The 23,070-nt window shown below is 35.8% G+C and overlaps 1 protein-coding gene across 6 annotated transcripts in view; it reads left to right on the top strand.

Annotated features, from left to right (window-relative positions):
• VPS13B (vacuolar protein sorting 13 homolog B) overlaps positions 1-23,070 on the top strand; it is a 784,298-nt gene that overhangs the window by 600,111 nt on the left and 161,117 nt on the right. For all 6 annotated transcript variants that reach the window (XM_046642610.1, XM_046642612.1, XM_046642609.1 and 3 more), the window contains one exon: positions 7,721-8,116. In XM_046642610.1, coding sequence (XP_046498566.1) covers positions 7,721-8,116 — 396 coding nt within the window. The remainder of the gene's footprint in view (positions 1-7,720; positions 8,117-23,070) is intronic.

Raw genomic sequence — 23,070 nt, 5'->3', positions numbered from 1 at the left:
TGGAGAATAAATAAGAGGGGATAGAGTAGATGCAAGGGACCAATTGGGAGAATATTGCCGTTGTACTGGTAAGAGATAATGGTAAGTCGGATCAGGGAATGGTGACAGAAGTAAAAGATCTGGTAGATATTGGGAAGACAAAACTGGAAAATTTTAAATATATACAAAAGTAGACTGAATAGTATATGGAACCTCCTGCTTAAACAATTGTCAGCTTATGGCAATATTGTTTCTTATATGCCCCTGTCCTACTTCCTCACCTTCTGTATTATATTGAAGCAAATCCCATGCATTATATTATATCATCTGTAATATTTCAATATGTATCTCTAAAAGATAACATTTAAAAACATAACTACAATACTATTATCAAACCTAAACCTAAAAATTCTTCAATATCACCAGATACCCAGTGTTCAAATTTCCAGTGATCTCATAAATATCATAACATGTGTGGAAGTGTGGGTGTTTGTATGCATGGTTTTTTTTTGGACCTGGGAGCCAGATAAGGTCTATGCATCACTTTTGGTTGATATGTCTTTCAAGTTTCTTTTAATCAATAGGTTTCCCCTCCTTATCTTTTTTCATCTCTTGTAATTTATTGAAGAAACCAGATCGTTTACCCCATAGAGTTTACCACAGTTTGGATTTTGTCTGTGTCCCTGTTCTCTATATTTCCTACATATGAATTGGTAGTTGGCTTAATCTATTCAGGTTTGTTTTTTGGTTTTGTTTTGTTTTTAGCAAGACTGTTAAGGTTTTGTATTGTTCCATCAGGAGGCACAGAATTTCTGAAGGTCCCTTTTTGTGATGTTAACAGCTGTTGATGCTCAATGCCTAAATTCGTTGGAGGTTGAAAACAGTAATATTTTAATTCTAGTATTCCTTTTTCATATATTAGCTAGAATACTTCTATAAAGAAAAATGTTCCCTCATCTCCTGCCTGTTTACTCAGTAATACTGGTCATCTAAGAATGGTAGGATAACTTAATTCTTTCTCTTTATTTACCTATTTTGAAAAATGAGTTGGTTTTCTAGGTGGGAACAGTTTTTTCACAATGTATACATGTATCATCACAGTGTCCACTTTAAATATCTTACAATTTCGTTTGTCAGTTATACCTCAGTAAAGCTGGAAAAAGATGAGCTGTTTTCTAGCATCTTCGAATGGTGGCCAGTTAGTTGTTGTTTGATATTGTTTTGAACTCATTATTTTTAATGATGCTCAAATTGTCTCATCGTTGGCAGTGGGAGGCTCTGTAAATTGGCTTCTCCGTGTTTTTAATTTTCCCTCACTCTGGAATCCTTGCTTCCTTATCTCAAAAAACATTTGACTGTTGCCAAAAATTGGATCCACTGTCTCCAACCAAGAATGAGTATATGCCATTGAGAATAGCCAGAAAAGGAGGACATAGGCACCAAAAACGCTGCCAAAATTGTTGGACCAGTGGAATGTACTTAGCCTTCTATGATGACTACTTAGAAGAAAAGCTCATTTAGATGAGTTCAGTTCAGTACATTCATTTTAGAATACCGGTACAATTACCCTATAATCAGAACTTTTATGCTGTGATTTTGGGGGATACAATGTAGTCAAAAAAATCAATGTGTTATCATAAGAATATGTGCATGACTAATTATGCTAGTTATTGATGATGCCCAAATCCCAGAGATAAGCACCATGAACTGCTACTGGCTGACCCAGTCAAGGGTTTGTGTCAGTTCATGGCGCTGAGCCTCAGCAGCAGGTGGGACAGCTTATACCCAGTTCCACTTGGTACACCATTGTTAATTAGCACTCATGTCTCCTACCACTGAGGTCTTTACACTTCACACCTTCAATGAGAACGTGTTGATCTCATTGTCATGGGCAACTTTCCAGGCTTTCTAGCTCTCACACCTGTGAATACTCAGTCTCTACTGGCCATCATCATGAATACCTTTACTTGGACACTGTAACAAAAATCCGAATTTGAATTACTGAATAAAAGAAAAAAATGTACTATACCTAATAATAAAAAGATTTTTTTTACTAGACTTACTATAATGCGTCAAGTCAAGCTTGATTATAGATTTGTTCTGTGTTTTGCGTTTACCTCTCCAAGGTTGGGCAGCCGGTGGGGGGTGGGGAACGCCATCATTCCTGTGTCTATACATAGCCACCCGTAGCCACTGACTGTTTTCCTAGCAAGCCTTCCTTGTCTAAAAAATTTTTTGTCTCTTACAAATAAAATTCCAAAGGAAGAAACACTTAACAAAGAAGTTTTCTTTCATAAATGTTATGATTTCGGTATAACAAGCCATATTGAATCCATTGGGTTTTTGGTAATAGATTTCAAAATACATTATGAAAGTAAGTAATATGATGACTAATGGGTCAAGTAAAGTTGGAACATTGTAAATGAGAAAATAGCTGGAACAGTTTTCAGGAAACTTTCCCAGTTGATGTCTCGTCCCCTACAAGGTGTGCATTAACATAAACTTAGGGGAATGACCTCTGGGGCTTGAATTCCCTCTCTGATTTCATTACTACAATATGATTCTTTTTCTTTGACTATTAAGTCATCTCCTAGGGTGATGGGGACATAAAATAAGTGTAATTTATTTGTATTTATCTAATCTCCTTTTAACTCAATAGTCATTCCATCATTCTGTTTCCTGGTACTGCTCTGAAAGTTTTGAAGGGTAATTAGAATCTAATAATTGACAGGCATGTGTTTACTTGGTAACTTAAAGATACAGAATATGTTCTGGGGATGGTGAGAAATTAGATCTGGCAGAGAAATAGGTGACTCAGCTGGGAGATTCTCTATTACTGCAATTCTTAAAATCTAAACTTTGAAAATCATCCCTTTATTAAAGTTCAGTGAGGATTATGAAAAAAGTCTGAACCCTTTAAAATAAGAATCTGATAATAATCGGACTAAATCCATATTAACAATCTATGCCTGGTTCTTTATCCATGTATTTCCAGTTCTTGTAAGACATTATTTTATATAGCTCCCACTTGTCTCTATTGAATAAAACTTTTCTAGTTCATTTCTTTAATGTTTTCATCTTAATAATAAGGTTAAGGTTTTTCATCATTATTTTTAAAAGCAAAAAAGAAGACCAGAAAATACATTGCTCAATTTTTATTTTTATTTTTTATATTTAAAAATGCCAGAGTTTTTTTGTTGCATAATTTTTCCCATTTATAAAAATAACCTTCCTATCGTTATGAGACTGAAAATATTTACAATAAAGGTACTAATTTTCTGCCAAAAACAGTGCCTGGCTAGCTCAAGGATGGGAAAGTCTAGAGATGCTGGATAATAAAAGTAGTAGTACAGATATGTTGACTTATCAGATGTGACAAATGACTTCATGATTTTAGTTGAAGGATTTGCACATATTAATGGACTTCATGCAGCAAATAAAGGACGCTGTTTCATTTGTAATGTTTCTCATTCTGGTGCATGCTTCCTGTCTCTTGATGTACCTGGTACATTTTTTTTTTTTTTAAGTGAGGAAGATTGGCTCTGAGCTAGCATCTGTTGCCAATCTTCCTTGGTTTTTTTGCTGAGGAAGATTGTTGCTGGGATAACATCTGTGCCAATCTTACTGTATTTTGTATGTGGGATGTTGCCTCAGCATAGCTTGATGAGTGGTATGTAGGTCTCCGGGGCCGGCCGCCAAAGCAGAGCATGCGAACTCAACCACTATGCCACCAGGCTGGCCCATCGACCTGGTACTTTTGAAACGAATATGTAGTATTACAGTATAGCCTTGTTTCAACTCGCTTTTTGGGCTCTTGGCCTATAGTATTGTCCAACTTACCCAAACGAGACTGCCCCAGATCTTCAGTTTACACATAGAATAGGATGTGTTCTGCAAGGAATGTGGCTCAACACTCTAGCTCTAGGGGAGAGGGAGTGAGGGACTCTGTGGCTGTGTGGAGAGCACGTTACACAGAGGTTGCACTATATGCAAACAAACGTACAAGAAAACATTTAAAAGGTAAATTATTTGAATGTTTTAATATCAATTTGTATCTTATAAAAGTTAACACTTGTCTTGTGCTAAGTATATAGCTCTACTAGATTTTTGAACTTTTTAAAACCTTTCATCACCTGCTGTTCAGTGACTGAGTGATTGAATTTGTACTCCTAGGTTTAAAATCACCCAAAGAATGAAGTTTTGATGCATGCATAACAGTTTTGACATAACTCCACAGGAAAGTGACTGAAGCATCCAAATAAGACGACTTCCTTTACCAATCTACTTGTCTGAGAAAGAGTCATCCAGAAACCACATCCCAAAAAATTAACATTAAAAATTCACATTTCAAATTCATGAAAGAAAAGTAATGTATAAGAAATTTAAATAATTAAAGTTTCAAATTATTTTTAGAATAATTCTGTAGCATTTATGCTTCTGAAGTTATTAAAGTTTAAAATCACACTGACACTCTTTGGGATAAACTGTACAAGAAAGGGAGATCCAAGAAATTGCTTCAGATTTTCTTATTCCTAAAATGTGTTGAGTCCTGGTTAATCATTATGCATGTACAAACTAGTGGCCTAATAGAGATTCATGACTCTGAAAGACAGAACAAGACAGGCAACTGTAATTAATTACGTATTTGCCATCTCCATTTTGAGGTATTAGACTTGTACTGAGTAAATATTGTGAGCTCTCCTTGATGTAGCTTTGGGAAATGGATCTTTCTGATTTCAGACTATTCAAAGAAATTATATTTGGTAGGATAAGATTAATAACTTAAATAGATCCATGGTTGAAATTCACCAATATGATTTGATTTTTAGTACACATTTCTTTTTCTGAATTATCAGCATTTGACCTCTACTGGTAAAAAGGAACCTTATTTTAAAATTTATTTTGTAATACAAGCCAAGTCATATAATAGAATATATTCTCTCTTGTAATTAAACTACTTTGGATGGTGCCAAATTAACCTGTGCTTTGAGTTTTACTGACTTAACTGACTCTAGTCTAGCTGTTAAAACCCCTAATTTTTATTTGATATTAATTAGATCACAATGTTTGATATTAATAAGATCAGGATTATCTGTGGGCTTCCCTAATATTTAGGAGTAACATTCCATCTTTTTCACCTTCTACGGAAGGGGCCACCCTGATTTCACCAATAAAGGTATTAGTATAAATGTTCTACTCCCTTATTGGAGGGGCTATGGAGAGTGGAAAGTAAACAGAGTTATTTTACACTTAGGCCTAAAGTGGGCTTCCCTACTTAGAAGAGCCATGGACACACGCAAGCCCTTTTATCCTTTTGAGAAACACATGTGAGGGTAAAGAATAATGAAATGGAATGGAAAAAACTATCCTGTCTTTCGTACGACAAAGTGATTGAAATAATTTTCTTTTTTAGCTTCAAGCTAAAAGCTTTTTTAGCTTTAGCTTTTTTGTTTCTTTTTTAGCTTTAGCTTTGTTTTGTTTTTCTGTTGTTGCTATCATCTGTTAAGATGGTTCCTTTTTTATTATTGTAGTATAAGGTGGTGTTATTTTCTCTGAGGCCACAGAATTTGGAAGGCCACATAAAAGGGTATGTAGGCAAAACAAGTAAATGTGTGGGTTGTTTGAACCATTCAATTTCTCTAAAATATTTTTCCCGCCAGCCTCTTTCAGTACCCCAAATTCTACAAGTCAAAAATAATACCTTTCTATTATGTTAAGCGAAATAAGCCAGATAGAGAAAGACAAACTCTGTATGACTCCACTCATATGTAGAAGATAAAGAAACACATGAACAAAGAGAACAGATTAGGGGTTACCAGGGGAAAGGGGAGTGGGGAGTGGGCACAAAGGTGAAGTGGTGCACCTATAATATGACTGACAAATAATAATGTACAACTGAAATTTCACAAGGTTTAAACTATCATAACCTCAATAAAAAAAAATTTAAAAAGTACCTTTCAACAAATTGTGCTGATATAATTGGATATCCCCATGCAAAAGAATGAAGTTGGACCCCTACCTCACACAATACACAGAAGTTAATTAAGAATCATCATACACCTAAATGTAAGAGGTAAAACTATAAAACTCATAAAAGAAAAAATAGGTGTAAAACTTTGTGACCTTGAGTTAAGCAATTGTTTCTTGATATGACACGAAAAGCACAAGCAAAGTAGTAGATGTATTAGATTTCACAAAAATTAAGATCTTTTATGCTCCAAATTATACCATCAAAAAAACTGAAAAGATAATCCACAGAATGGGAAGAAATATTTGCAAATCCTATCTCTGATAGGGACTTGTATCCAGGATATATAAAGAATTCATACAATTCAATAATAAAAAGACAACACAATTTAAAAATGAGCAAAGAATGTGAATAGACATTTCTCCAAGAATATATGTATATACACATGGCCAATAAGCACATGAAAAATGCTCAACATTGTTAGTCATTAGAGAAGTCAAAATCAAAATCACAATAGGACACCACTTCATACCCACTAGGATGGCTATATCAAATGTGACTCCGGAAGCCCACTGCTAGGTAAATACCTAAGAGAATTGAAAACATGTTCACATAAAAATCTGCACATGAATGTTCATAGCAGCATCATGCATAATAGCTAAAAAGTGGAAACAACCCAGATGTCTAGAAACTGATAATGGATAAACAAAATGTGGTATATCCATATGATAGAGTAGTATTCAATCACAAAAAGGAATGAAGTACTGATGATACGTGTTTCAACAGGAATGAACCTTAAAAACTTTTATTATGCTAACAAAGAAACCAGACACAAAAGGCCACATATCTTATGATTCCATTTATATGAAATGTCCAGACTAGGCAAATCTATAGAGACAGAAATTAGATTACTGGTTGTCTGAAGTGGGTGGGGAGTGACCCCTAAGTGGTGTAAGATTTCTTCTTGTGGTGATAATAATGTTCTGGCATTAAATACTGGTGGTGATTGCACAATCTTGTTTGTATACTAAAAACCATTGAATTGTACACTTCAAATAGGTAAATTGTATGGTATGTGAGTTAATATGTCAATGAGATGTTTAAAATAATAATTCCTTTAAGTTAGGGTACTTTTTCCAGTTTAAAAAATATGGGGAGCAGGGAACATTGCAGATTTTAAGAAATCTCATTTTACCCATGTTATGTTGGATGAGGTATTTGAATTTTATCAATGCAAATGTAGGTAAAGATATAGGGACCCTTCTGATTTTTAGCAAGTCACAAAGGGAAAACATTTTCTACATATACTTGATCAGAGAGTGGTAGGGGAGGCTACTTCAATTAGTCAGTTGGACAAATATTTATAAATACCGATATTTGTGTCAAACACTGTGCTAGATACTAGGGGAAGTACTTTTACCTTAGAAGAAAGAAAGCCAGTTCCAGTAACAAACTGGAAAGGTTATTTGATTTTGCCTCAAGGTGGGAGGGCAGAAGTAAATGTCCAAGTGTGGCTTTCGCTCTATCAGAAACTGACAGTCACATGGATTGAGATGGGAATGAAGTCATGTAAGTAGTAAAGGGAAAGTATTTCTTCAAGTAATTTACATGGAAAGAATGTTAGGTGATGAGTAAAAGAATTACAACATCTGGCATCCTAATGAGTCCATAATACAGGTGCTGGGAAACTTAAATAGGAGCTTGACAGGGAAGTAAAGGCTTATATTCGATAAGAGAGCTTCAATGATTTTCTTCTCTTTTTCAATTCTATAGCAGACATCAACTTGGATATATCAAAGCCTTTGAAAGCAAACCTGAGTTTTACTAAGCTGGATCAGATAAACCATTTTTTAAAAAAGATAAAAAGTGTGCACAACAAAGAGACTTCGGCCCTGTCATACACCATGCTGAATAAGGATGAGTTACCAGCCTCCAAATGTTACCGTGGAAAGTTGTCTAAACCTAAAGTTCATGGTGATGGAGCACAAACGATTCCATTTCAAGAAAACGTGTGGAGAACTGTTTCCTGCTTTCAAAAAATTTCTGTCCATACTACTCAGATTGTGGTCTCCATGGAAACTGTCCCCCATCCTAATAAACCATGCCTGTTAGCATCTTTATCAACCCTCCATGGAAGCCTTAACGTCAAAGCAGCACAGAAAGTACCTGGTAAGTCACAGAAAAGGGGAGAGGGAGATGACGATATGACTTGTTAACAACTGGAAATGTGTAATTTTGAAGATTTATATTATGTAGAGGTTAAAAGTTTTAAGGGCCATTAGAGATGAGGACATTTCTGGTTTGTGACTTTAAGAGATCATTTTATAACAGTCCTTTGAGCCTATTTTAATGCCTGAAAGTAAACTGTTCTATCTACCTCTTCAAATGTCTTCCTACAAATGTCTGTAGAACTGTTCATTCCTAAATTTCTTTTCACCTAAAATTGCTGTACTGAAACAATGGAGTATCAAGTTTTGTGAACCTTTAGAGCAATGGTTCTCAAAGTGTGGTCTCAGAACCAACAACATCAGCATCACCTGGGAACTTGTTAGAAATGCAAATTCTCAGACCCTACGCTGAGCTACTGAATCAGAAACTCTGGGCATGGAGCCCAGAAATCTGTGTCCAACAAGCCCTACAGGTGATTCCGATGCACTAAATTAAGTCACTGGTTACTAATTATTTTAAAAAGAAAAATTGCTCTGGTGGCAGGCATGCTGCACAAAGTGTAATAAAAGCCAAGGTTCAGCTTTTCTAGGACAATGCCATTGAGGATTATCAGGCAGCAAGAGCTGGCAAGAAAAGGCTGTGCTTCTGTGCCAGCCTAGCAAGGAGAGGTGTGGACCCTCCAAACTGAATGTTGTTGATTGGTGGAGAGGTGAGAAATTAACAGGCAGTGACATCTTCATTTTCCTCTTTGTTACCATAGCTAAATTGTTACATGCTTTTTCACACTGAATCGAAAAGGGTAGGCAGAAGGAATATGAGAAGGAGAAGAGAAAAGACAAGGTTCAGGAGGGAAATAACAATTTTCAATCACGGAAACTGCTACTGTAAAAGTTCAGGGCACAATGCCAGAAATTTTACTTTGAAAGTAAAAGCAAAAGGGAAAATTTTTTTCCACTTTAATTTGCAGGAAAGAATTGGGGCTAGAGGTGGGTAGTACAGGGGATAAAGTAAATCCTGAAACTATTGCAACTTAGTTGCTTACTAAAAAGTAATTAAGTGGCAGCTGGAGACTGTAGCTTTGTTCCAAGTAGCCAGCTTGGTCACAGTAGTTTAAGAGAGAAAGAAAAAGTTTATAGTCAAGAAGTATGAATTTTAGGCCAAAAAATAGACTATTTCTTTCTCACTAGAAATATTTGTGACCAAGCCAGCTAAAAGCACTGTATTTTTTTTTATTGTCTTAAAAGTTAGAAATGAAAAATGTAAGGTCCGTGGGACATGAAAGCCTGTAAAACACTGGAGGCTACAATGTCTGATTTATCCACAAATAAATTGCTACCCAGACAACACTGGGCCGGTTCCCATGCCTTTCTAGTTGTATCTTAATCATAGCAGGAAAAGGTTAAACAGAATGAAAGGATTTAAGTGTACTGTACTCAATTCTAGGCCCTTTTCTTTTTTCATCCTCATTTCTTGTTTTATTCATTTATCACTCATATTTTATCCACTTTTAATGGTGTCTGTCCTCATTAAACATCTCTAAAATATAATTAAAATCCTCTCACTGAGCTATACATGGTAGTAGACTTATTCTGTTTTTGTAACTTTTTTTCTGTTCGTGCTAGAAAAACTTCTTGGTCTTAGTCCTTTTACAATTATGCTCTTAAATCTAGTTAAACACAGAAATAGAAACTATAGCTTTGACTAAGATATACTTTATACAACTCAAATGCGTAGGGTCCAGCAAACATTCTAAAATGGTTGTGTCAACAAATCAAGTTGAAATTAGCCATTTAATAGGAACAATTTTATTATGAGAGCATGGTGAACACCAAATCTGTTTTCTCTACATTTCTACATTGCTCAGTTTAAGAGGATAAAGTCAGCAAAATAATAATAAAAAATTATAATTAAGTGAAATAAGATTGTGTTAAGTTCTAGTTATTGCTGAAGGCTGATTTCTAAGAAATTGTAATTGAGAGATTACTACATAATTTTCAAAAATAAATTTTAACTAAGCAAAACTTTGTAAAAGTAAAATATAATTTAAGCTTTGAGCATTAATTTCATTGTACAGTTGAATCTTAAAAATGTATGCTTTGCAACTTAGATGAAGTATATGCAAATGTATGTTCAAGGTGTGTTTTTGGTAACTGGTAAAAAGTATTTCCACCCCCTGCAAAGAAACCTCCTACCAGTAGTCATATTTCTTTTTGTGTCTTTCAAGTGGCAACATTCTGGATTCAACCAAAACTTTTATAGTATATCTTTGAGCTCAACGGACCTAATGTCAGATTTTTACCGTTTGAATCTAATACAGAAATACTTAACTGTGTCTTTGATTTTACAGTTTATATAACTATTGTGACCATCTGCAGCAGCTGCACTTTTCAGATTATTTGCTGAACCAAATTGAGCACAGTGACAAAAGTAGTCATCTCAGATGTACTATTAAACAGAGGAAGAAAAAGGAGCATTGCCTTGGTACAGTATAGCCATCTGCTGTACAGATGTTGTTGTATAGAATGACTCAAGATAAAATAATTGTAGAAAATTTTCATTAAAACCTCAACAATTTGCACTTGTTTATGCGAATCTGCATAACTCCCCAATGAGACAACACACTTGGGGTTTCTTTGGTTCTCACTTACTTTCTCTTTGATCCTTTTTGATGTGCTGACTTTAATAAACACAGTCCAAAACACTGTGCAAAAACATCATGGAAAAAACTACAAAGGCACAATTATAGCAGCAGAAACTACTCTAATCCCTAACTTACGCAAGCTATTTTTAGTGAAATATTTTTTTTAACACTCTTTATGTGACAATGTTATATAAACAGGGTAAAATGGCCCTTTCCAGATGAGTTTTAATTTAGGAGCTGAAATAGATTTGTAATGCTAGAAGAATCTATGTTCTAAGTAATATTTAGAGAAACACAATTGGGAATGTGTTGTAGGCATGTTTCCTCAGTTCTGAAAGGTACAAAAAATATTTGAGTTCGCCTAATGAGTATATTTTTTATTATCTAAACTGTCATTAGCTTACGAGAAGTGTATGGGAAAAGGGAATAATAAAAGAGTAAAAGGAGAAAGTTAATTTGCTTCCTAAGACATTGTCAATACATTTAAATCTGAAATGCTTTCATATTTATTTACTGGTTTTTACAGCTAAATATAAACAGATTATTGACGGAAATGTTTTCATCATTTGAAACAAAATGGTTAAATATTTTTTACTTAAAGAAAGAGTCTACAAGTTCTTCTTAGCTTCCTGTACTATTCTGCGACCCTAAACTATGAGAGTTTCAAGGGACGTGGTTTTTTATTTAATTCCACTCTGCAGATGCTAGTATAACAGTGACTTATAATAACCCAACTTGTATTTCTGCTAGAATACTTATGTTCTCCCATATGTCTTTGGTAAAATGGTTCTAAAGTTCTGATTTTAGTAGACGGCAATGCTTATATTTTTAAAGTTGGCATAATATTGCAAGAAACCTTATGATTGTGCTTTTAATAACAAAATTAATCTCATTTAGAAATTATATCTTATTTTCTGAAACATTTTAAGGCAGATAATATTTCTTCTGCTATCCATTAAATCCGTCCCTTTCTGTAGTATGTTCTTTTTAAAAATAACCCCTTCACCCCCACATACACATGCAACACAATCTTTTTTGCTGTTTGAAGTATGTCGTTGGAGAAACCATAAGTGTGTAGCTATAAATTCTGAACTAGCAGTGTAGCACTTTCCACAGGCAGGGTGGGGAGTGAGCTGCAGACTTTAGCTCCCCTTGTCAGAGTAAATTATGGCTCTATCAGGGCGGCACTCCTTAGATTTCGGCAAACAAGGGTACACAATTTAGGCTGTGAAATAGGTGTACTTTAGGCTGCTGTGCTGTTTCTCAGGGGCACTTAGATTAGCACCTCTATGTGGAAAAGGAAAAGGGAAATGGGATATGAGCAAGTTAGGTGTCACAGAGGGTTGGAGGAAGAGCCTAAGTGAGGCCATCTTGACTGGCATGTTAATCAGAAGTGGGAAAAAGTTGCAAGGATTCCCTTTTTATAGGGACTTAGGGGACTTTTCATCCATGCAGAAAACAATAAGTTGAACTCCTTCTAGTCAGAGAGCTGTGGTTTAAATAACTTTCACTACCCAAGCCTCTGTGATCCAGATGTACTTATCTTTGTGTATAAACAAAAGTAGAGAGCAAGAAGGCATAACCACATTATTTTTCACATATACAAATGCCTCTTCTCATGTACACCAAATTCAGGACCAATAAAATGAAAAGAACCTAAAGTTCCTTTTCATGTACTGGAAAATGAAACCAGGTCGTTAATTGATACAAAGTGGAGCTCCAGCTTTTCATTCCATAGTTAACTGGATCTCCTGAGAAAAATTTCTTAAGGCGTTGTCATAGCTGTTGGATGCTGCAGAAATGCAAGTAAGCCTAAGGGGAAATAAAACATTAAATTAGATATGACTACCTAAAATAATATGTTGCAATAACAAGCCATTTACAACACCCCAAAGACTTCTGTTACTTTTAGAAGAAATAGGGTCTCTTTCCAATGCCTGAACAATAGGAAATGAATTCTTTGACAGTTAAAGCCAGAGGACAAACTTTAACTTTTAAGCAGCCACTGAGGATTGAAGTGGAAGTACAGCTTGTAGACAGCTATACAAATCACTAACAAACCTTAATGAATATTGGGTGTGGGCCTTAGGGTCTTGTCATTTTTGACACTGTGTCCCAAGTAGCTTAAACCCAACACTCAAGGAAAGGTGGAGACCTCATTGGGTGTGTAACATCTGGGATTTTATTTGTCATTTCGGCATACCCTGCAAGCGCAAAAGAAAGAGTAAAAGGGGATTATCTTGACAATGAAATGAGTTACTGAATCTTGTGATAATGAAAAGCAGAGGAATTCTAATGCCTTTCTGTAGTCCCAGAGGTAGAGGTAGGTTTATAGTTTTGCAGAAGTAAAATGTAGGCAGGCAGAACAGATGGCCTAGAGTCCGTGAAACATGACACCCCTCATCCCAGAACTGAGTACCACTATTAATCCTGGTCAGATTCCCTCCTATTACTTTATAACAAGGTCCAAAGTTGCTACTGATGAACTGGCATGCCCTTCTTTTTTCACTCTTAAATTGCCCGTAGATCACTTGATGTTTTTCAACAGTGATATTTTTCTATCTGGTGGACTATTGAGGTATTAAAAAAAAAAGTGGAATAGGAAGTTCTAAAAATTGAATGGGAAATAAGTAGAAAAAGTAAAATTCTACTAACTTTTTTTTTCAAAATAATGTCCCGTGTTATTTCTCTATTATAGTTGGAAATAAATCCCATAAATGTTTAAGGTACTCACTTGGGGAGTAATTCTGCTGTATTATTCTTCTTAGAAATCGTATGCAGTGAAGAAGAAATTCCAACATATAAGTTTTATTCTTTTTGCTGTGATTGTTATTGAATACATGATTAGATAGAAGTTAGGACAATAATAAGCAATATTAATACTAATATCTTAGAAATGATCTTTTTTCACATCCTCAAAAACAGAGGTAAAATATTATGAAGGTTTAAAAAAACCCCACTGGTAGAAATATGTGCTCACACCATGTTACGTAGTCACTTATTCTTTCATTTAACTAAATTATGTTAATTCAGTTTTCTACATCTTGCATTTGGGATATTTAAATTTTTCTGAGATAAAGGGTTTATGCAGTTTTTTAAATGTCTGTTATGTGATTATTGTTCTTCATGTACATTTTTTGTTTCAGTGCTGTGTAGTTACTATAGCTGTTTTGGATTCCAATGGGAAGCCTTTAAAATACGTAAGATGGTAATTTCGGAAATTTAGAAGATAACCACTAGGTTGAATTTCAGATGTGTTAATGTCTAGGCTGCATGAAAAGTAAAAATCATCTAAAAATCAACCACCTTAGGCTGTGAGAGCGCTCTCCTGCGCTGTGGTGTAGTGAACATGGTGTACCTGCCCAGCCTTTCGTAGAGGGAGATGAGCTCATCTCAGAGAGATAACCATCTCTGACTTTTTCTTCTGATTCATCACTGACCTGAACTCCATTTGAACCTTGTTAGACAAAAAACAAGCAGAATTCCTGGCCCACACTATAAAATATAATTAAGCCCTTTTGAAATGATGTGTAAAAGAACATTGCTGTACCCCCACTTATAACTACTACCACCACCACAACCAATAAAGTTAAATCAAGCACTGCCTGTGATGGATTAAAATAATAAATGTTCCTGGATTTCAGTGTTTGAAGTACTTGAAGAAAACAGGCTCCCAGCAGCCCGGGTAGCTGAATACAGGAGAGACATTTATTAATGACGAGTTCAAGGATTTGGCCTGTTTAAGATCATTACTTTCTGTTTACGTGTGTTACTCATCTCTTATATTTTTACACAGCCCACGTGTGTCCACATGCAATAATGAAAGCTTGTTTTCAACAAAAGAATTGTTAATTGTGTAAATATGGTTCTCCTGGGGAATTTGAAGTCTTCATAAGACTCTGTTCCCTTCTAATGAGAAATCCACTACAGTTATTATGCTCTTCCAAGTATATCTGCCTTCAAATCTTGTCTTTATCTAAATTAGTCTGTTTCTCCATATTGTTTTTAGTTACCAAATTCCAAACTTAATCTAAACTACTAGAAAACTTTTGGCCTTGGGTTATATATTTTAGAATTGTGTATCATTGCACTGGACTTTGTGTGTCTTACGTACTAGAAAAAAGTCAGTTCTTTCTATTTCTTCTCCTAGTTTTAACAAAGGTATGGTAAAGAACCATTTCTCTAGTTTCAGATACATTCAGGGGAGAAAAAGGACAACTGATAAAAATTTCACATATACACATATTAAAACAGAGTGTTCCTTGGGCAGGAGAGGAAAAGACCTTTGAGACAACAAAAATGCTATCAGTTAACATGAAGATACCTCACTGTGCAAAGTGCCATTGGAGAAGAAAGTTTCCAGTCCTAGTAATTAAATACTAGAGGTCTTTTTCTTAATAGTTTCTCCTCTGTATCCTGATGATAGCACCTTATAGGTTAGTATTAGGGAAAGTGGACAAGAATTGTTGTAGCCCCCAGCACTGGGACTGCAGAAAAAGAGAAGGTTAGAAGTAGATCTCTGTTCCCCACTTTACTTAATTTATGACAGCATTTAGTTTTGCCTGTGATCACAGCAAATTGCCCTCTCATCCATATCAGCCAGAGGCTATTTGCTAGGAAAGTTTCTGGCAAAGCAACCCTGTCAGTGATGAGTGACTGAAGACACATCTTAGATGTTCTTTTCCTCTCTGGCTGGGCCCCTGGACCTGAAGGCTATGTTGGCATAACATACTGAGGCTGTGCAAGACAGCTGGGGACAGGAAAAAGCATTTATTCACAACTCTGTCACCAATTGGAAAAATGAAATTACTAAGAACTAACTAATAGCAATAGTTTTTCTAAAGCATTGGTGCTGGAAGGAGGCAGACAGAATCTGAATCCCAGCCCAGCTACTTACTGGCAGTTGATTGTGGTAAAAGTTACCACATAACTCATTTCCAAAATGAAGGCAAAAATACTTAATTCTCAGGGCTGTTGAGAGGATTAGGTGAGATAATATATGCAGAGTACCCTACACATTCCATGGCACAAATTTATGTATTAAATTCCTCAGTAAATATTGGTCTTTTTATATCTTCCTCCCTCTTCCTCTCCCAACTCAGTCATACCCTATGAGACTGAGGTTATAGATCACTAAGTTTTAGAGCTGAAAACTGTCTTAAGGATCATGCTTTTCTTTATCAAGAACATTTTTTATCCTTTTCTCTCACGGACCTCATGATCCAAACACACTGCATTTAGGATTAGATAGCTAATATGACTACACAACTTAATATGACTATAACCCCAAATAAAAGCTTTAGTATGCCTCCCCAGCCCTGTCTCAGACAAATTCATGATTTCTTTCTGGCTCTTTGAAATACTGAAAATGCCTCCTGGAACATTATTACTATGTGGGACTCCCTACGTATCAAAGAACCCTGGGTTGAGGCCCTCTGAGCTAGTCCCAACTCCCTGATTGAGTTAAGGGTGGAGAGATTAAGTGCTTTTGCCCAGAGATATTCTGAGCAAGGATAGGGAGGGGACTATACCACATATCTTCTGGCTTCTGGTCTTTCTGTTATACCAATCTTAAAAATCCTGGATTGGGCCGGCCCGGTGGCACAGCAATTAAGTTCTCACATTCCGCTTCGGTGGCCTGGGGTTCGCCGCTTCGGATGCGGACATGACACCACTTGGCGGGCCATGCTGTGGTAGGCGTCCCACGTATAAAGTAGAGGAAGATGGGCACGGATGTTAGCTCAGGGCCAGTCTTCCTCAGCAAAAAGAGGAGGGTTGGCAGCAGATGTTAGCTCAGGGCTAATCTTCCTTTAAAAACAAAAACCCTGGATTGAGTAGATCAAGACTTGTTTCTAAGCCATTGCAGTAAATTACTTGTTAGCAAGTCATTTTGCTTTCATCATTGTTTAAGTTTATACCAATTCTTCTATCCATGTGACTTAAAATAAGGATAGATTTATCTGCAGTTTCCTCGTGTAATTAAATTAAGCAGCTACTGTATCCATCTAAGAAACTTTTGAAGTATGTATTTACTGTTGTTCTTTCCTCTGTAGGAAGGTTGTGATACACTTTCCAATATGCACAGTCAGATCTGCCAGTCTGATTTTTTTATTTAAACATAGCCGCAAGAGCCAATCAAGTTTTATTTTTCCAATAAACTGACACAACTGTAATAACAGTAAGTACGGTGGCATATTGGAGGGGAAGAAAGAGGCAAAGCATATCCTCAGTCACTGTTTGGTATTTTTAGTTTAGTTTTTCTAGGATCCAAGAGTTTTAAAACTCTTCTTAAAAAATACCCTTCCCAGACAAGGGCCAAGTATAAGTATAAATAGCCAACTCAGTAGCCATTTTCATCTTTCATGAGTAATTCTCCCTTTCTTTCTGTGAAAGAAAAAAAAATCCTATTCCTGATACTTCTCATTTTCTTATGTCCAAAAGAAGAGGTTTGGATTGGACTACGGGTCTCACCTTGAGAAGTGGATAAGAGTTCCTGGAGACTGGAAATCTCACCTATGAGAAATCATTAGGTGCTTTAGAGAAGGGACACGTGTTAGCAGGTGGATCACCCAACTGGGCTCTCATTTGAAAGCCAGACTTTTCAGTAAATTTGTTGGGGAGCGCTGGCCTCCCTTTCAGCTTAAACATCGATATCCATGTTGTTCTCTGATAGTTTTGTTATGGTTTGTTCCATATGTTAATCTTGTCCTATATTTTAGTTTACTGTAGGAATAGATACAACTATATAGGCTTATTACAAAATAGAGTGTAAATAGGATCTGATCAACTGACGTATTCTGATCAAGGAGAGAAAGATAAGTTTTTTTCATGGTTAAAATATCCAAGTGCCATTTTTATGTGCTTCAACATAATTAATTGAAGGAACTAGAAATGGAAATATTTCTGGTCATCTCTTTATGGATCATACTTATAAAAATTTTTTCTTCCTCACTTTTTGAGGCATCTTGATGTTTCACTGTTAGGCAAATTGACTTGTGAATGTATCTAACACATGCTTGCTGATTTTCTGGTAGTCTTAGATTGTTTCCAGCTGGATAAGAAAATACCTGGATGTGCTTTGCTAGCATATGTCATCATTGAGTACTCTTTCTAATGACATACAGAAGCATGATTTAGATTGCATTTTGCACAGTCAGCATGCAGAGAGTAGGAGCTTTATTAAGGGTCTAGTGGAAACTGATGATGTAGGACTGGCAGCATTTTGTAAATATTCTCCAAAACAAGTGGTTTGCATTTATTAGTCTTCTGTAAGAGTACTTTAATGGTCATGAAACTATTTATTCCTTGATATAAATTTTTACACTCACTGAAAATTACGTCAGTATGCAAAGCAAGATTTTTTCTGTGTATCACACTAGTTGTCTCTGAAATTGCTTCTCAATGTTGCTACACCTCATTTAGTTTAATTAAATATCTGCCATTAGTTTGCTAAAGCTGAAGTTAAAAATATAAACACAGATTTTTGAAAGAGGCCAGTGGAAAAATCCACAGAAAAGCAGTGTGTTGAATGGAAGGAGGTAGAGAGAACAGTTTATATACTTGGTCAAAATGACCTGATCACACAATCACTAAATTCAATGTGGAGTCCTGGATTAGATCCTGGAACTGGAAAAGGACATGAGGAGAGAAATTGGTGAAATTCAAATAAAGTCTATAAATTAGTAGTAGTATATCAATGTTAATTTATTGGCTTTTGGGAATCATACTATAGTTTATGTAAGTTGTTAACATTAAGGGAAGATGGGTGAGGATATCAACTTTGCTGAAAACCTAAAATTATTTCAAAATTAAAGTTTTTAAAAAGTAACCTGATGAGTGATTGAGTAAATAACTTTAATAATACATATTCATACTTTTAAAGTTTAAGTGAACATTTAAATCTTACACTTTCACAGCATATTTCTTGAATTTTTTTCTTTCTTCTCTCCTTCTTATTTTTGGAAATTTAGGGGAAAAATTAAAAGTAAAGAAAATGTAAAGGATAACATATCAAATGCCTGTATTCTCACCAGCTAGAACAAATGTAAACATTTTGTCATATTTGCAATGCATGTACACACATAGAGATAAAACTTCACAAAATTATTCAACCTTTTCCAATGTTCCAGTGCTAAGAAGATAGCTCTTTATAATTTTCATTTGTAGTACTTTTGTCCAACAGTGCATTAGTCCATTAGGAAGAAGAAGAACACAAGTCTTAACTCGTTTTCTATTGCCATTTATACTGGATTTTAAATGTATAAGTATCCAGCTTACATGAACTCTGAGTATTCTCTGTGGCCCTGGGTTTATGTGTGTGGTGATATATAAAGGTAAGATTCATTTTATCCCAAGGAAGATATTTAGTATGTTTCCTCACGAAAAAAACTAAAAAGAGGGGATGATGTCCCATAGGCCAGCTTCTCACAGAGTGAAAGAAAGGGGAAAGGAGAATTAATAACCCTGTCATGAGTCCCAGGGATTATTTTCATATTTTGTGGTAAAAGTGTAAAGTTTGGTTTATCATTTGTAAATGACCCTTTGTGAAATTCATCACTACCCTTTATTATTAAGTGACCACCATAATCTCTTATTGCTGGTCATTTACACCAAGATTAAAACCATTTGAACTAACATGTTTTTCTATTATTTTGTTGTAGCTTTTTAAAAATGTAGTAGGAAATGTTCAAAAGGAAATGGATACTCTATTTCAAACTTAAAACCTGTTACTTGGGAGTGATCCTTACTTTGGTGCCACAGATATCTGGATCCCCTCATTGAGGAACAAAGCCACAGCAGACTGGTGTGTGTAGCAACTGTAGTGGGCAGGTAGGCACTAGGGGATGAGTTCAGTTATTTGTGTAAGTCTCAAAAATGAACCACCCCTAATTTCCTTGTAGGTGTATGGCACAAAAGGAAAGAAAGGGAACAAAAGAGACCAGGCAGGGCACATTTATCTCTATAGGTCATGCGTTTTCGTAATGCCTACAGGCAGTGCCTGTTCCTTTCTCCTCACTGCCAACTGGTAGCATCTTAATTTCTCAATGCCACCTATGTGTTTAAACTAGCCATGATCAATGCGGGTAGACCCAAGTTATAGGCAAGTACAAACTGTAAAAGGATTAGAAAAGGTAAGACTAGAGTGAGGGGTAGGCTATTGGGAAAAAGAATGAAAGGGGAGAGAAAAGAAAAAATGAAAGGTGACTTACACATAGGTGCTCAATCAAATACTTGATTAGAGTGAAACAAATGACAGCACATAAAGTGAATAAAAAAAAAAAGAATAGGATTTGTATGGTAACAGGGAAGTGTTCATGTTTTTCAACAGCTCACTTGCTTAACAGAGTTAATATTATAAATGTTGTTGGTTGTCTTTTCTTTTCCCCTAGTATTTACTGAGATCTTATAACTTGAGGCTAACGGTTGCCAGGGAAAAATCTGATGTGAAAGAAAATTACATATTATTCACTTTACCTTTTTGTTCCTAGTATATGATAGATAACCAGTAAATGTTGGTCAAATAATGAATACATGCATGTATAAATATTAAGTTGGAGGTGATCCAAGATATCCAGATTTCCTTATAGACAGAGGCGTGGGAGTGGCACTTGGTTAAGAAATTAGGTGTGCTTATGGATACTGTCATAAAAAAATTACCCTTGAAGCAGTGAAAGTAGAGAAGTTCACAGAGATAAGAGATTGGAGGGTGGGGGTTGTAGATAGAAGACTGAGGATTGCCCTTGGAAATCCCTTTAGTTAGAGAATGTATATTAATTGGGATGCTTTGGATCATAAATGGTAGAAAATCCAACCTACACTGATTTAACTCATGTAAGTGAAAAGCTTGGGACCAGTGCTGTCCTTAGCCATGGCAGAATCCATTAGATCTTCCTTCTGTATTACACAGCTTGAGCCTCAGGCTCTTCAGGGTAGCTGCAAGCAGCTCTAGTACCTTCATTTTCTTAACTTCAAAACCAGGGAGCAAGAGGAAAAGTCACTTTCCCAAAGCATTATTGTACCTCACTGGCTTTCATTGGATCTCGTGCTCATTCCTAAGCCAAATCAAACTCCAGAGAGTATCAAACATGAAAATCTGGGAAGTATGGCAAGTTCTCAGCCTTACTAGTCTATTTACTGGAAAACCAGTCTTTTAGATTCTGCTGTTGCTGGAAGATAGCCATAGCTGGGTCAGTGCCTGCTGCAAGTGCAAGCTCTTTGTATCTCAGGTACATTGTGCCTCCTCCTGCCCTCCCAGTGCTCACCTGAGTCTGACCCACTTTCTTTCTTCTTCTTGTTCCAGGCCCCCAAATGTTGGCCTGACCATTGGTTTCCTAATTCTAGGCCATTTTCTGGAGCTTTCAGTCCCCACCTTTATCTTTACTGTCCCAAGAATTTGAGGTATCCTATTCTCTCTACCCAAGGAAAAAAGATTAGGATTTGGAAGCCAGCCTGCCCAGGGTTCACAGGTTCAGATCCTGGATGCAGACCTGTGCACCACTTCTCAAGCCATGCTGTAGCAGATGTCCCACATATAAAGTAGAGTAAGATGGGCATGGATGTTAGTTCAGGGCCAGTCTTCCTCGGCAAAAAGAGGAGGATTGGTGGCGGATGTTAGCTCAGGGCTAATCTTCAAAAAAAAAAAAAAAAAGAAAAGAACAGAATAGGATTTGTATGACAGGAAGGAAATGTTCATGTGTTAAACAGTGTATACAGTGACACAAAAGCTATCAACATTTCTATATTTGTTTTTGTAATAATTCAAGTCTAGAATTTTTTTCTTACATCCCTCCTCACCCCAGTCAATAAATGCTTCTAATTATATAACTTTTGGGAGTTTAAGAAGATCCTCCCATCAACCCTAGTTAAATTATTCTTTGAGAAGAGATGGGCACTTTCTGAGGAATATTCATAAAGTATAATGATGCAAATTTTGCCATTCCAGTACTAGTCTTTTTTAGGCAAAACTTCAGAAACTAATTTAGACAGTACGATATCAGTATTTTGAAGTAGTTCCTGCATAGTAGAAATATCTAGTAAGATCCAAATTCTGTATGTATTAAATTACTTCTACAAAGAAGATTTTATCATATGCTTACAAATTTCTTTGTATAAATGAAAGCTGCTGTAGAGTGAGAAAGGTAATCTCATTCATCTCTATGCTCCAGACAAAATGTTGTCAAATGCATCCTTAACGAGACTTCTAGGGAGTCAGCCCTTTCTTTTCATAGTCTTTTCTTTGATAGATAATTACATTTGCTTCCATAAAGTTGTCCTTTATGTCTGTCTTAGTTATTTTGCTTTAATTTTTACCATTTGCTTCAAAGTGATGTTTTAGGGATGATTAGAAATCAACACATCAGAAGGGGTACTTGGTAAGGTAGGAAGAGATTACAAATAAAGAAAGGCAGAAAGCTGGAAACCACCCTGTGGTGTTGGATTAGAACCAGAAGCATCAGTATGAATTCATGATTTTTAATGTACCATAGAATACTAATTAATAGATGTAGAAGAACGTGAGAAATAGGAAATCAGCATTATCACACACCACACTAATAATCGTTGTAGGCAACAACCATTGATGGATGCTAACATTAGTGGGTAAGAGTTTGATGTACAGAGGATACTTGCATGGTCTCCAAATATCTCCCCACAAGATATTTACAAACGGAAAAATAACTTTACAGTGGTGAAACCTGGCAGACATAACTTTAGCCGTGCCATCAGAGTTAATATTGCCGATAATAAAACATGCATATCTCTTACTCTGATATAATGCATTGAGAAGGGCATCACTTCTCTGGTACTCTTGCCAAAAATGCATAACCTCATTCTAATGAGAAAACATCAGATAAACCCAAATTTAGAGACATGCTGCAAAATAATTGACCTGGACTATTCGAGAGTATGAGGGTCATGAAAGACAAAGCTGGAGGGTCTGTCACAGATTATAGAAGACTAAGGAGACTTGATAACTAAATTCAGTGGGGATTCTAGGTTGGCTCCTCGACCAGAAAAGAACCTCAGTGGAGAAAATGACAAATAAGATCAGTAGATTACTTAATAGTATTATATCAATGTGAATTTCCTGATTTCAATATTTGTACTATGGTTACATAGCTGAAGGGTATATGAGAACTCTGTATATTTTTGCAACTTTTAGGTGGGTCTAGTGTTATTTCAAAATAAAAAGGTTTTTGTGTGACTTTTTAGAGGAAGGGGACTTGGGATGGCTTCTAAGGTCTCTTCTATCCAGCCTTATTATTCTGTGACATAGTGATGCAAAATGAAGAATGGCAAAGACTTAAGCACTTTT

The sequence above is a fragment of the Equus quagga genome, chromosome 16 (genome assembly GCF_021613505.1).
Source record: "Equus quagga isolate Etosha38 chromosome 16, UCLA_HA_Equagga_1.0, whole genome shotgun sequence".
NCBI classification, from domain to species: Eukaryota; Metazoa; Chordata; class Mammalia; order Perissodactyla; family Equidae; genus Equus; species Equus quagga.
The sequence above is the reverse complement of the archived record's forward strand: the minus strand, read 5'-3'. Positions and strand labels throughout refer to the sequence as shown.